Source organism: Mycotypha africana (genome assembly GCF_025528875.1).
Source record: "Mycotypha africana strain NRRL 2978 chromosome Unknown BDF20scaffold_5, whole genome shotgun sequence".
Classification (NCBI taxonomy): domain Eukaryota; kingdom Fungi; phylum Mucoromycota; class Mucoromycetes; order Mucorales; family Mycotyphaceae; genus Mycotypha; species Mycotypha africana.
In genome coordinates this window covers 1221575-1236081 of record NW_026515729.1, presented here as the reverse complement: position 1 = coordinate 1236081, position 14507 = coordinate 1221575, and the positions used below count along the sequence as shown (strand labels likewise).

General features: G+C 37.6%; 6 protein-coding genes across 6 annotated transcripts; 2 read left to right on the top strand and 4 right to left on the bottom strand.

The window, feature by feature from the left end:
* Positions 1-479: 479 nt before the first annotated feature.
* BDF20DRAFT_913045 (Prenylcysteine lyase-domain-containing protein) lies at positions 480-4441 on the bottom strand (the record flags this gene model as incomplete). Its single annotated transcript, XM_053084019.1, has 8 exons — positions 480-614; positions 730-1028; positions 1129-1519; positions 1591-1833; positions 1924-2324; positions 2819-3727; positions 3796-4039; positions 4127-4441. 8 exons carry the CDS (start codon positions 4439-4441, stop codon positions 480-482), a joined length of 2937 nt encoding a protein of 978 aa, XP_052936418.1.
* Positions 4442-5247: 806 nt separating this feature from the next.
* BDF20DRAFT_869792 (uncharacterized protein) lies at positions 5248-5842 on the bottom strand. The gene has a single exon (XM_053081017.1). The coding sequence runs from the start codon at positions 5822-5824 to the stop codon at positions 5618-5620; it is 207 nt and encodes a 68-aa protein (XP_052936417.1). The 5' UTR covers positions 5825-5842; the 3' UTR covers positions 5248-5617.
* Positions 5843-8395: 2553 nt separating this feature from the next.
* BDF20DRAFT_869734 (TatD family) lies at positions 8396-10004 on the bottom strand. Its single transcript, XM_053081016.1, has 2 exons — positions 9708-10004; positions 8396-9623 (listed from the first exon to the last, which is right to left on the bottom strand). The coding sequence occupies exons 1-2, from the start codon at positions 9973-9975 to the stop codon at positions 8794-8796; spliced, it is 1098 nt and encodes a 365-aa protein (XP_052936416.1). The 5' UTR covers positions 9976-10004; the 3' UTR covers positions 8396-8793.
* Positions 10005-10090: 86 nt separating this feature from the next.
* BDF20DRAFT_508350 (Clathrin/coatomer adaptor, adaptin-like protein) lies at positions 10091-10739 on the top strand. The gene is made up of 2 exons (XM_053075626.1): positions 10091-10232; positions 10311-10739. Exons 1-2 carry the CDS (start codon positions 10205-10207, stop codon positions 10583-10585), a joined length of 303 nt encoding a protein of 100 aa, XP_052936415.1. The 5' UTR covers positions 10091-10204; the 3' UTR covers positions 10586-10739.
* BDF20DRAFT_819002 (adaptin N terminal region-domain-containing protein) lies at positions 10665-12857 on the top strand (the record flags this gene model as incomplete). Its single annotated transcript, XM_053077419.1, has 7 exons — positions 10665-10862; positions 10956-11074; positions 11147-11361; positions 11460-11673; positions 11750-11915; positions 11992-12183; positions 12264-12857. 7 exons carry the CDS (start codon positions 10665-10667, stop codon positions 12855-12857), a joined length of 1698 nt encoding a protein of 565 aa, XP_052936414.1.
* BDF20DRAFT_869718 (Erg28 like protein-domain-containing protein) lies at positions 12662-13961 on the bottom strand. Its single transcript, XM_053081015.1, has 4 exons — positions 13710-13961; positions 13524-13614; positions 13285-13403; positions 12662-13211 (listed from the first exon to the last, which is right to left on the bottom strand). Exons 1-4 carry the CDS (start codon positions 13873-13875, stop codon positions 13156-13158), a joined length of 432 nt encoding a protein of 143 aa, XP_052936413.1. The 5' UTR covers positions 13876-13961; the 3' UTR covers positions 12662-13155.
* Positions 13962-14507: the final 546 nt, after the last annotated feature.

The following is a 14507-nucleotide window of genomic DNA, read 5'->3' as shown; positions in this document are numbered from 1 at the left end:
TATTTGTTGAGTTGCACATTAAATTGAAAATAAGGCCAAATGATATGGTATCCTCCGGGAGGTGAAACTAAATTGGAATTGTCTTTCATACCATTAAGAACGATAGTTCATCACTTGTTGGGCAAATTTCGTAGATATCAGTGGTTATGATAAATAACGATTTCTACTTCCAGAGTGCAGTAGTAGATGAATAGTGCCAGATTTTGAGCTTTCCTCGATTTTGTTGCCTGGCATGAGTTTGTTAAGTTCGTCGTTTTCGACCTCCTTCTTTACTACTGCTGTTGAGTCCTGAAGAGGGCAAGTCAACGTAAGCCTTAATGATGCGCACGCGAATAGTTAAATTTCGCTTATAATTCAAGCACATAAAAGAACAATAAAAACCCTTCCATTTAAGCAAAACATTTTCATAGCGAACGTGCATTTCTCATTAAAACTTATCGGCAAGAAAACGTTTATTATTTCCAAAATGGATTTCTTTATCAAGTAGAATATATGCCCCAGCCATCTCCAAAGCCTTCACAATTCCTGTTAGGGTATCCTTTCGGGGTGCCACACCATTTTTCATATAATAATCTGGCAGCATTCTTGCCAGCAATCGTCTGCGTTTCCATTGTCTACAGAGCAAAGAAAAATAAATACATGTAGAGCAGCAATAGCAGTTAGTTCGTTGGTATTTTTCACCAAATACCAAAAAGAATTTTTGAAAAGACGGTTAGTCTCAAAGCTTACTGATATAAAATTCTCGAAGGCCCCTGTATATATGATATTAGACGAGAATATTAAGTCGTCGTAATTGTCAGGTCCGATCTTGAAAGAGGGGAAAGGCCTGTGAACATCAATGGGTCTTAACTTGGGGAAGGCATGCCATCCTTTGTGATAAGTCCAGCTTCGGTTAAAGAACAACTCATCAAGAAATTCCTCTTCTAACAACTTTGGTGAAAATATCTTGATGACACTTTCTCCATTATCCAAAAATCGATGTACTGAAATAGTGTAGAAAGGTGCGCTAGCATTTTCAAAATGATTCACTATAATGAAAGTATAGAAATGCAGTTGCCTTATTAATGCCGCTTTTACGGAATCCTCGCTCATATAGGCAAGCATCTAGTCTATAAATCATTAACTCACCTAAAGGTACACCGGTTGTGATGACAAATGTAGGCATCTTATCCATAGTACGTCCAAAATATGAAGGATTAGGATGCCCCGCCACAAGCGTTACATGCACAGGATGGTAGTGGCGCTGCTCTGATTGAGTGGGAAAGGAGAATTGAATACCTGAAAACAGGATAGGCGTAGCAAGCACAACCTCGTCGAATACTTCTGATGATCCATCAGCAGTCTCAACTAAATAGCGAGAAACACTATTGCCTTCAAAATCAATTTCCGTGAAATTGCTAATGGCTGTGACCTTGGTTTGTAATCGTAGGCTGGCCTGAGATCGATGAGCAAACTCTTCAAATATTCTGTAGTTACCTCCTTCAACGGCCCAAGTACCGTGCCCAGCCTCCATTGAGACCTATATTCGAGTGAAGGTGTTAATCACACTTTAGAGATTTGTGGACTGACAAACTTATTGTTGGATATTACCATAACTGCTAGAGCGTGTAAAGCATTCAAATCTTGACAATAATTACCACGAGTAGCTGTTTGTAATATTTCTTGTGAAAACCTTTCATTGATGCCTAATTCTTTCAGATAGCTCTCTGCCGTCATGTTAAGCAAATTTTTAAAGTTCAGTTTGTCTACAATCTGATTGATGTCCTGAAATCCTTCACTTGCATCGTATATCTCCATGAACTTTTTAACAACCTCTTTCTGTTTACTTTGAAACTGCCAACATGAGTTTAAATAGAAATAAAACAGCCAGTAAGTATATGCACGTCGATATATAGTCTATCTTATACGATCTAGCATCAGTACCTTTAATGGAGTCAATCCATACCGCCATAACGCTTTTAGATTATCCCAATAACTTCCAGTCTCCTCATACAGGAATTGTTTGCCGTCCCATACACCTAAATCTGGTCTACCATCGCTGCTAATGCTAACATTTTCATCATTATCATTTTCAATTGAAGTTATGGTCGCTAAAGTCAATCCAAATTCTTTAGTTGCTTTCATCAAGTGGGTATTGGCCTCTACGAAGATAGAGGCGCCCAATTCAATCATCCCTAAAGATTGGTTTCCCTTGATAGGCACCGCCGTACTACGACCGCCCAAATAATCATTTCGATCAAAAATAGTAATAGACACTTGGTGTCGGTCGGTAGGGAATGCATTCCTTAAGAAAAAGGCTGTTGAGGTTCCAGCGGCACCGCCACCTTTATATATATAACACAGGGGAAGAAATATAGCCGTTCTTTTAAGTGTTAACTCTATCACAGAGCTAGGTATATATCGAGGAATTGCTGGGTTTCCTGCTGCTATTGTATCTCTAAAACATACCTATTATGGCTACAGATTTGGTAATGACTTTGTCATCGCGATGAAGGACATGCTGTTCAAAACTACTTTCAGCTCTGACACTGTTACTCAAGTAAAGTAGCGAAAGACAATACAACACTTGTATTTTCATAGTTCTATTGACAGTTGAAGAGAGAAAAAGAAGAGGGTATGTAAAGTGTTTACTTTTTAAATAAAGGTGAGAGGAGAGGTTTCATGCATAACTTTAAACTATAATTAAGCATAAATAATCTAAGCACCAACTTTAGACAGTGCTAAATCCATCTAAATAGACAAAAGCATAAATCAGCCCAATTTCAGTGAATCAGCAATTTTTTTTTTTTTTTTTTTTGCAACTGTTAAGTCCTTTTACCTTCTAGCCCATTCAAAGCTTGGATTACAAATGACATAATATTAGCCGTCAATTGCATAGTAAATCCTCTATATAGACCATGAATTCCCCAGGCACTTGTCGTTTTAACAACGTGTTGCTTTTTTTTGTTTTTGAAATCCTTCCTGTTATCACAATCGCTCTCTGATGAGTTCGACGAGCAAGATGCCGAAGTTGAGATACCATCCATCCAGCGATTTGGCACTTTTTGTTTCCTCTTATGTTTCGCTTTAAGAGGTCCGGCCATATTGCTATTACTTCGTTTCTTATTACGGGTGCCCTCTTCCTTCAATATTCTATATAAAGCTTCCAGTACGCCATTATACGGTTGAGGTCTGATTGCCACTGTTGTCTTCAATCGTTCTCGTGGCAACTGGCATTGAAGCCTTTTACGGATTGTTTCTAAAGGTAGCATAACAATCAGTCCTACAGTTGATATTGCAAGATCTGCAACGCTGTACAAAAGTGGGGAATCTGCTGGTGATACTTTAAGCATCCTTGATACTAACAACGGTGTACTGCAGGAAATCAATGGTGTAAGGGTATGGTGAAAGATAGTGGGAATCAGATTCTTGGAATAAAGATAAACGCCAGTAATGCCGCCCTCTTCCTTGAAAAGATCACGTAAAGCATGGAACAGGCCATTGTACTTCTTGCAAGATGGTGCAGCAGACTGGACGATTAATCGGGTTTTGACAATTTCAAGAGGGCTGAGAAGAAGACCCACGATGATGTGAGATACAACCAACGTGGCTATATTAGGTGTGACATTGTCCAATTGTAAAAGAGGGATGGTATCGTCATAAAGACCGAACATATCATTCAGTGTACTTTCAAGTGCAGATCTAAGTAACGTTTTCGAAATTTCATATATCCATGTCACCGTTTGCCCTGCAAGAAAAAGAAAGAGAGAGCCCAATGAGTACGATAGAACAATATTATCTGTGATTTTGATGTACCTTTAAAGAGAGAGGTCCAGCCCTCTGTTGGTTGTCGGACGATCGAAGTGAGTATCTGCAGTACACCCCCTCCTTTCAGAGGTGCCATTTGATAAATAGGCCGGTTTTCTGCATCGTATACGCTCACAGGTGAGTTGTCTATCCTATGACGGGCTGAATCTAATGAAGTTCTTTGCCCATTTTGTGGTCTACTGTAAAAATCGCCGTCTTCTTCAGAATCACTATTTAAGTCAATGTGCGACAACTTTGGAAAAATACATAGCTTTTAGTCATGCAAACAGTTCATTACAAGCGTTAAAGATATTTTTTTTGCTTCGTATAAATACTTTACTGATCCAGAAAACTGTGAGTTCGACGTAAAATACTGATGAGATAAACCTAACACCTCCACATCTTCATGCGGGGCATATTGGACTTGAAGTAACGTTGTCCCAACATCGAAAGGACTCGTTAACATTGTCGTAAAATATTTCAAAAGTGCAAAGCTAGTATAGTGAGTAGTTATGTTTTTTAATTGTGCATGTTGGTTTATCTCATCAACAATAACAGTGTCAGCATTGGTAGAAGAAATGCAAGTATAGTTGTGATGATGATTGCCTGGAATATAATACGGTCGGTGAGGGTTAACTTTTGTCGAGGACGACATTTTTTAAAATGACAAATATGAAAGTTTTATTTCGGCGCAAAGAAATAAATACATATACACAATGAAAAAGTAAATATCCAATATCCAATTATTAATTTAAATATATTTACAATAGCATGAGCTTCTGGTAACTGACATTTCCGATTTTTTTTTTGTTCCTGCTGCCCCTCCCCTTGTAAATCCGACATATTATTTTGTAACAAACGTTATTTTTAGGAACTTACCTTAACATATACAAGATGCGAAAAGTTGATGAAATGGCATAAAGCAGTCGCGCGCGATTTTTTACGTTCATGTTGCATCCATTCCTTCCTGCTGTAATTACAAGATGCACTGTAGTTTATCCCACAAATTTACAAAAACAACTGATGGTTGTGCAGAAGATGTAGTGAGCATCGTAGGTGAAAGCAGCGAAAGAAAGCATACGCAAAATGATGAATGTTTAAATGTATGAGTGCGAGTAGTTGCGTCTTCGCATGGCTATTGGGCGATAATACCAAATAAAAAATGTAAAGACGTGGTTTTTTTTTTTTCCTTTTTGTCTTTTGCCCAGTGCTTATATGGATTGACTTTGCGGTATTGCGGTGCAAGCAGTTACTGGTTTATACAGAAACAAAGCAAAGTGAACTGTAGTGAACTGGACAACGACAGAGTTTAATAATGAGAATGTAATGTATATTTTTTAAAATTGTTGGATAATGATTTGAGTGCGAGTTTGTGATTGGAGAGCAGCAGCAAAGTGATCTTTTTACTTAAAACTGAAACAAATGTAGTGGGCTTTTTTTTTGCGTATTGCGTGATATTGATTTTTTTGTAGCTTTATACTGTTTTAACCTGATTAAATTCTTCTTTTTTTCGTTTCTTCTAATAAGGTGAACGAGTACGAGGGGGATAAGGATCATATCTTGGTGGTGGAGGACGACGGTCATAACGGTCATAGCGATCATAGCGATCATAGCGATCAAAACGGTCATACCGATCTCTGTCATAACGATCGTAACGATCATATCTGGGAGGATCATAGCGATCCATATATCTGTCATAATAACGATCATATCTGGGCTCACCACGAGGGGGTCTGTGATCTCTTCTGTCTCTGGCTATTCAAGTTGATGATAAAGATTAAATTAGAATCAGTTGCAACAGTTTGTCGAATTCTTCTTCTCTGTCAATTGATTACTTACGTCCTCCTCTCTTAGGTGGGCCGAAATAACGACCAGGAGTGGGGGTTCTGGGTCTGGATCGCTTGGCCTTCTCGACGGTAACTATACGACCATCAATCTCGGTACCACTAACACCCTGCATGGCTCTATCAGCTTCATCAGGGTTAGCCATACGAATAAAACCGAAACCACGAGATTCACGAGTATGAGGATCCACCATAATTTCAGCTTTGATAACCTAGAATAAAGAATTGGAAGTCGTACAATGAAAAAACTATCCTCAAAAGTGCGCATCCTTTACTTGCATCCTTTCCGCCACCCCTGAAATGAGAGCCATCAACTTACACCTCCATATTTGGAAAAGACCTCTTCTAAATCAGCACCGTTGGTTCTAATAGATAGACCAGTAATGAACAAATTGTCACCAGGGTTCAAATCTTCTTCTTCTGGCCTGTGTTTGAGTAGTAGTAGTAGTAGGATTGTAATGTGTGATTAATTGAGCAAGAAATTATAACTTTTGTCGGCTTTTTTTTTCAAAACAGAAGGAAATTTTTTGGGTGGTGGGCGAGTATGAAACTGAATATTGAATGTATGTGTATGTGTATGTGTGTACATGTGCTAACTGTAGTATGTATAGTGTATATACGTTTAAAATTGGAGCTGAGCTTACTTTATATCTCTGGAGCGAGAACGACTTCTGTATCTATGGTTGCTACGATCACGTCCAGGAGAGCGAGATCTGGAACGACTGCGGGAGCGACGGCCTCTTTCATCTGATACGCGTTGGTCAACTGTATTGTCGTAATCTGAGTAATTAGATGAGACGAAGCATAGAGCCTATTTTGAGTTCTGAAGTCCGAGTAAAGATATAATGTTACCTGTATTGTCAATTTCACTCATCGTTATTGTTGAAAGTTAGTGGAAAAGATAAGAGAAAAAGGAAAAAGTGCTCGAGAGAAGGGAGCTAATTATTTTAGGGAGAATGTGATGGAAGGAAAAATTTTGCGCAACTCGGAGTTAAAATAGAGTATTCCACGTCATCATTCATTGGGTAGATAAGTTCATGTAATAAAAACTGGTCGAAAGCAAAGCTTTGAGAGCTCTTCATTACCTTATTGATGCCCTTATCAGAAAAGAACTTGTTATAGATGTGGGATAGATGTGGGATTTTTGATGCGAAAAGTTTTCAGTATAAAAATATGTTTTAATTATAACTTACTTTGCTGCAGGAGATACCAATTTGCTCAGCTTTCACTTTGAAGCCCGAGTATTTATTGAATTGATTGTGTAACTTTAATAGCTTGTTTTGAAAAAGCATCGTTGTCCGCTTGAATGCATGATATATCGGAAGTTACAAGTTTGAAGCAGGTGCTTCTACTGCACAGTTCGTGCGATTAAAAAGGGCAAATTTCAAAAGAATCATATGCGCGTAAAATATTAGCTTATTCAGCGCTTTAAATATGTTACTGAGTTTACATAAAGTGTCCGTCAAAGGATTCACTAACACCAAACAGCAGCGTTGAGCTTTTCAAAAGCTACTTTTTTTAAATAATTCAAACATAACTAATATGAGCATTACACACAGGCTTTATATCAAAACTGGTCAAGCAAGAATAAACATTCTCACTCTTGGGACTAAACCAAATTTTACGTATTAATAGTGAAGGGTAGGAGACAATATGGGAAATATAAGAGATTGACAAAAGATATGAAGCTATTTCCTTCGATGTACTTTATGATGAACATAACTGGTTCCTTCGAACGCATTCGAGCGTTACCTGCAATGAATTAGTAACTATCAAGCAATTGAATAATAAACTCTGAACTTTGGGTAAACAATACAAGTAAAATATGTTCTCCAAGCAAGATGAAATTTTATGTTAACCTCTGCAAACAACTTTAAGACAATCCCAAAAGGTATTATCTATATGCATTATAGCTTTTTGTTATTCATTATATAATAGCTACTGGTTAATAAATGCAGTGATAGTGTCCATAAAGGCGGGAACACTTGTGCATTCAACATACCTTGAATAATTTCGTACAGCAATATCATCGAAACAAGCACCATCAGCTCAATGTATATAATCAGTATATTTCTGCAAAATTGATATATGCTCAAAAGGCGCGAAAGGAAGGTTTTGACAAGTGTAGAAATCCTTTGAGTCTAAGGGGCCCCTTTTAAACTGTCTGTTTTATGGAGAATCACTTCTCTTTATAGTGCAATTACAATGTAAAAGAGAACAGGAAAAAAGTAGCAATGCTTGAAGACTTGAATTCCCAAGTTTATTCCTATTTGACAAATACTGTGAATAGCAATACCTCAAAGGGCACTTTCCGTTTATTTGAAGGTTCTGGACGATATTTTAGAGCAGGTAGCTATCTAATATACACTGTTTTGCAACGTAGATAAAGACAATTTACATCAAGGCATCTCCTAGTGTATACGCATAAGAAACAATATCCACGATATAAGACAAACACTAAATGATTATATAGTATTCGCCATAACATCTAACTAAAGATGTCGTTTAAAAACTCAAAGCAGTTGCGTTTCTAGATGGAATTATAGAAATATCCAAACTGTTTAATATGTTTAAGAAGTCAAGAACAGGAATTTACAAGCTGATCATTACGAGCAAGAAGCCCTGACTAGCGTTGCCACTTGGTGCTTTGGTTATGTTGCTTTCATGAAAGCACCAGTTACTATGAGGGTAAAAGGTAGAGTGCTTAGTTGGTACTAAATGGTCGCAAATGATGAATCTTAGTACAGAAATAATATAATTTTGACGTTTTCGATGAGAAACCCTTATTAATTTTTATTATAAAATATCTTTTTAGATTATCATCACTTCTAACTTGTGGTATCAAACCTATTCTTTTGTAAACCAAAACTAAACCATAATTAAATATGGTAGGAAGGCTACTGGATGCAATGATGAAGAAGATTGCACGTCGCAGCGCTAAAACCATGATTAGGTGATATGATCTTGTTTGGCTATGATTCTCTTTGAACCCAAATAAAGGAATGATAATACTAATTTTGTTGATGAATCTGTTAGGCGTACGTGGAAATGCTTAATATAAGAAATAGTATAAGTGAAGTAATTCATTTGATTGAATAGTAACAAGACTAGCTTTGCTTTGGTAATGGTTTCTCGTAAACAATCTCATTCAAAAAGATTATATTCAGGAACTAGGTACTCTATCAGTTTCGTCATTGTAATTCACAAATCGTTTCCAATTCTTCTTTGTTGTTTCCGCCGTTTGCTTGAGTGTCCATCCTTTTGCATAAGCGACAATTTTTGAAATTTCCATCATGCAGATATCTAGACCATCAGGTTTATTGATATCCGACTCAATTAGAAGTCGATCATCAGGTACCGCTTTAATTAGCTCCAGTAACTTTTTAGCAGGTGTATGTCGCGCATTGATGCATACTGAGAACGACACATATACTTCAAATCCCTTCAGTTCTAAAAACTGTTTTACAGTAGCAGGCGCTCCTCCGAAAGAATGCAGGCAAAGTCTTAAGGTATTAGGGATAGGTTTGCCTTCCTGTTTCAATTTTCGTAGTTGTCGATTACTGAATTGATTGGATTGAGCTTTGAGATGATCAAATAAATGACCTTGTCCTTGCACACAATGAACGCTTATACTGCGATCAAGCTTTCGTGCTAATTGACATTGTATATTAAAAATAGCAAGTTGGTGGTCTATTGTCGTTTGAACATTGGTCGGTTTAACGTTATGCCATTCAATAGCACCACCTGGTAATAATCGAGCAGATCTATCAACACCCACCTCGCCAACCAAGGCATTTGGATGATCTAATAAATGTTGACGTAAATTACTATACCAGGTGTTGTAAGGAACTGGATCAGGTAGGGCATCTATCATTTCGTCCAGTTCTCGTTCATGAGGTGAAGCTAAGATATGCTTGTAAAAGTCTCGTGGTGTATTATAGTTTGCATCATCAGTATTTCCCGTAACAAAGTGGGAGAACCATGGGTGGATACCTATAATACGTTTTCAATCAATCGTCTTCAAAGCGTCATGAAAAGAGCTGTTCAGTTATAATATGTTAAGGATGGTCACTTTACCAAAACTAGGTATACATTTTGTCTGACTTTTGCCGTTAAGGCAATCAGTCGCTACCTTTGCAACAGTATCCCAATCATCTTGTCGAACGCCCATAAGCGTAACAAAACCCGTTTTGAGTTGAGCTATTTTTAACAGGTTTTTAACATCGTCATGAGGGTGACAATGAGCATCACATAATTCGGGGAAAAGAGATGGGTCGAATTCCTCGTCTGTTTTAGGAATTTTATGTTGGAACTCTTCGTTCTCTTGCGAGCTTAGCTGACACATAACAGTAATGTAGTTGGTTTTTTTAGGGCGAAAGGCTTGTATATGAAGGTCGTTGAAAAGTCGTCCAATTCATGCTGTCTTCGGGCAAACGGAGCTGCAATTGTTGATGAATGATCCAATCGGACACATTTGAGCCTTATTGAATACAGTACTTGCAGGTTCAATCTCTTTTTTCAGTAACCCAACCCGTCGCATTTGCATTTTAGACGTAGTAAAGACTTTGTTTACCATGTCTGATGCAAAATATTTCCAACGAGGTATGTTTTTTTGGCTTGTTCAACTCAAAGATGAAGCTATTGACGTTTAGATCTATTTTGTATTAGGCAAAATTCAAGAGCTTCGTGCCGAGCTCATGTCTGAGAAAAGAGACCAAAAGCATCAGAGAAAAAAGACAGTAATGAAGAAAATCGTTGCCAACATGACTATGGGAAATGATATGTCACCTTTATTTCCTGATATACTGAATGTGATGCAAGTACCAGTGTTGGAAATCAAGAAGATGGTATACCTTTATATCATCAACTATGCAAGAACAAAGCCTGATATGGCCGTCATGGCTATTTCTATGTTTATTAAGGTAAAAACAAGTGCCCACATTTGCGTGCTATAAGTGAAAAATGGGTACCTTAACTGTCTTGTAGGATGTTGAGGATCACAATCCGTTGATTCGAGCCTTGGCTATACGTACTATGGGTTATATTCAAGTAGAGAAAATTATAGATGTTTTGGTTGATCCGCTTCGACACTGCTTAAGAGACAAAGATCCTTATGTTAGAAAGACAGCTGCTACCTGCGTTGCCAAGCTATATATGTATGATCGTGTTTTAGTGGAAAGCGAGCACTTTGTTGATATGCTCAGAGATCTATTGAGTGATCCCAATCCTACTGTAAGTGTTCTCTGAACGGTTTTATTTTTATTTTGGCGCGGTATATTTGGTATATATACATTGCTATTAACGACGGATTGACCGGTACTTAAGGTCGTTGCAAATGCAGTTGCTGCACTGACAGAGATTTCAGAACGCTCTGACAATATACAATTAAGGTTAAACCACTCTATTGCCAGTAAACTTATATCAGCCTTGGGTGAATGTTCAGAGTAAATGATCGCACATCTCAACATGGAAAAAATGGTCGAGCTTTAACATTGATATTCGCGGCTATTAAATAGATGGGGGCAGACGTATATTCTTGAAGCACTCATGTACTATATCCCTCAAGAATCCGAGGATGCAGAGGTGCTTGCTGAACGTATATCACCTCGCTTACAACACGCTAATTCCGCCGTGGTTTTGAGCGCAACCAAAGTGATTTTGTATTTTATGAACTATATTAAGAATGAAGAAGAGATCAGTCAGCTCTGTCGTAGATTGGGACCACCATTAGGTAAAAGAAATGACAAAGCCTTTTGTAACAGGAGAAAAAGAAAACAAAAAAGAAATTGGTTAGATCCATTAATTATTTCAATCTTTGATGTATACCAGTAACCTTGCTTGCATCTGGCTATGAGGTGCAATATGTTGCTTTGCGAAATATTCAACTCATAATTCAGCGCTGGCCCGAGATTCTGAAAAACGACATTAAGGTTTTCTTTTGTAAATATGACGATCCTATTTGTGTTAAACTAGGCAAATTGGAAATTATCTTTAGATTGGCAAACGAAAGGAATGTTGATATAGTGTTAAATGAACTGAAAGAGTAAGTCTTTTTTTTTTAAAAAAAAAACTAACTGGTAATGTGCACGATTTTAAATTATTGTTGATTTCTTTAATAGATATGCTACGGAAGTTGATGTGGACTTTATAAGAAAGTCGGTTAGAGCCATCGGTCGTCTAGCCGTCAAGATTGAATCTGCTGCCGACAAATGTATTTCTGCTTTGCTAGAGTTGATACAAACCAAAGTAAACTACGTTGTTCAAGAAGCCATTATTGTCATCCGTGTAAGTAAAGGGAAAAAGAGAGTATGGAAGGACTTTGAGCTCTATCGTGCTTACAAAGCCAACTTGAACCATATAGGATATTTTCCGAAAATACCCTAACCAATATGAAAGTATTTTATCAACCTTATGTGAAAACTTGGATGACCTTGATGAGCCTGAGGCAAAGGCATCCATGATATGGATCATAGGACAATATGCTGATAGAATTGAAAATGCGGATCAGTTGTTGGACGACTTTTTGTATACTTTTTTGGAAGAGCCTTATGAGGTATATTTTCATTGAAAGACCAATCATGCTAAGTGAAGCCAGCAGCGACTTATTCCAATGGAATGTTCTTTTCATAACAGGTACAACTTGCTTTATTGACTGCTACTGTCAAATTGTTCGTACAAAGACCTACAGTGGGACAAGAACTCGTTCCTAAAGTGCTCAAATGGGCAACTGAAGAAGTGGATAATCCCGATTTGCGCGATAGAGGTTATATATATTGGCGTTTATTGTCTACAGATCCTGCAGTCGCCAAGGCTGTGGTGCTATCTGATAAGCCAGCTATCACTACTGAGAGCGATAATTTGGATCCTACATTCCTGGATGAACTACTACTTCATATCGGTTCTTTGGCTTCGATTTATCATAAGAGTCCTACTACCTTCATTAGCCGTTATAAAGCTCGTTATTTATTGCCTTCTCCAGCATTACAGTCCAGAAAAAATAACCAGAAGCAATCTTTACAACAAAAGCAATTAGAAGCTCAACAGCAAGAACAGCAGCAACACCTATTACAGTTCCAGCAACAGCAACAGCAACAGCAACAACAGATGCCACAAGAAACATTGAATACGCCTTTTAACGATTGGAGTTATAATGCAGCAGCTGGTAACTCTATGCTAGTGACGTCGCAGAATACGAGCAATCCTTATTCTACAGATCTTTTACAATAGTTGTATCATTAGAGATCAACTACAAGGTTTTACATTTCCTTAAAAACTCCAGAATGGATTGCTTGCCACTATATCCCCTCTATATAAGCTGATTTAAATGAGGCAAAAGTATCTATCAACATGGCTGCCCTCTTTTTCATCTTTTTATCTCACTTCATGTTGTAGATTGTTTTCAAATTCGAAATGAAATAGCTTCTTTTTTGATCTTCCAGTTTATCGTCTTTTACAATAATTTTCAATGCTTAGTAAATGAGACATAAGTGAGAAAACGGTGGATGAGATTAAGTCTAAAAAAAATCTAAGGATATTTGACGTATTGATCTTTAGCCATATAAAGCCAAACGAGAGAAGTAACTGAAAAGAGTACAATCTTTAGTCAAGAGATCCAAAACGATAGGACGCAGCACAAATTTGAGCTTTTTATTACCTGCAACTACCATAGGTGACATGAAAGGTCCATTCAATTTACATCCACGGAAAACAAGCAACTCAGCGACATAGTGAGACAAAGCAATGACATATGTCCAAATACCAAGATCATACATGCTAGAAAGAATGCGGAGAGGATTCGGGAAGGAGTGTGGTTGTGTGGCATTTAAATATGGAATGTTTAGCTGACAATTGATTCATAGTGTCGTTCTATGTTTGGCGTGCGTTGTTACTTACAATTTATGTTGAAGGTGGAAAGCAGCGTAAATACGAATCATACTCACAGACCAAGTCCAGGTAGCAAAAAGACGGCCACTTAATGGAGTCACTGGAAAGCATTTTTGCAAATGGAATAAGTAAAAACCAACCAAACCGGCAGATGTGGCTATTTTCTATCTATTTAGGCTTCCCGTTTTACTTTACCTTCTTCAGGCTTATTAGCATAGACGCGCTTTGTTAGAGAACTGGTACAGAAGTTTTGAATGGAATTGAAGATGCCTAAGCTTGAAGTGAACAAAAGCCAGCGGGGAAGATAGCCGGCGGGAAGAGTAGAGAATATTTCAGAAAATTGTGTGAGATAGGCGTCCATTCTATTCTGCCAGTTCTTTATGAATGTATTAATGGAAAAAAACTTCAAAAAAAAAACAAAAGGAAAGGAATGAGAAATCCGGACGGTGTAAAGGAAGGTAGTTCTCGCACGGGAGTCACGCCATTAAAGTGTTTGCTGAGTGGTAAATATTTCAAGCGGGATGAGTGGATGGTTTTTTTTTTTTATATATTATTTGCTGCATGAAGGTCCATGGTGTGGAAGAAATATCGTCCAACTCTTGACTAAGAACACGATAAAGTCTTTGCTACAACAGGAGAGCTTTAGAAAAGTCTGATTTAGACGGAAAACCAATAAACACAATAAGAGCATTGAAAAAGATAGAACATGGCAAATACCAATGCTACCACACTTCCGTGCAGTAGTCTACTGATTCATGTTAGACGAACATTGGCGTTTCCAAGGTGTCATTTAAATGTTTTCAACATGCAATGTTGGTAAGGTAGCATACTTGAGCGTAGAAAGATTTTTGATTGAATGGAAGGCAACCCATTTTAGAACGTCGCGAGTTTTAGTTGATATCGACATTTGAATAACTTTTCCAAAGACGCAAAAATGATGAAAGGATAAAGACATCAGGAAAAAGAGAAATGTATACAAGTTTTAACAAGGTA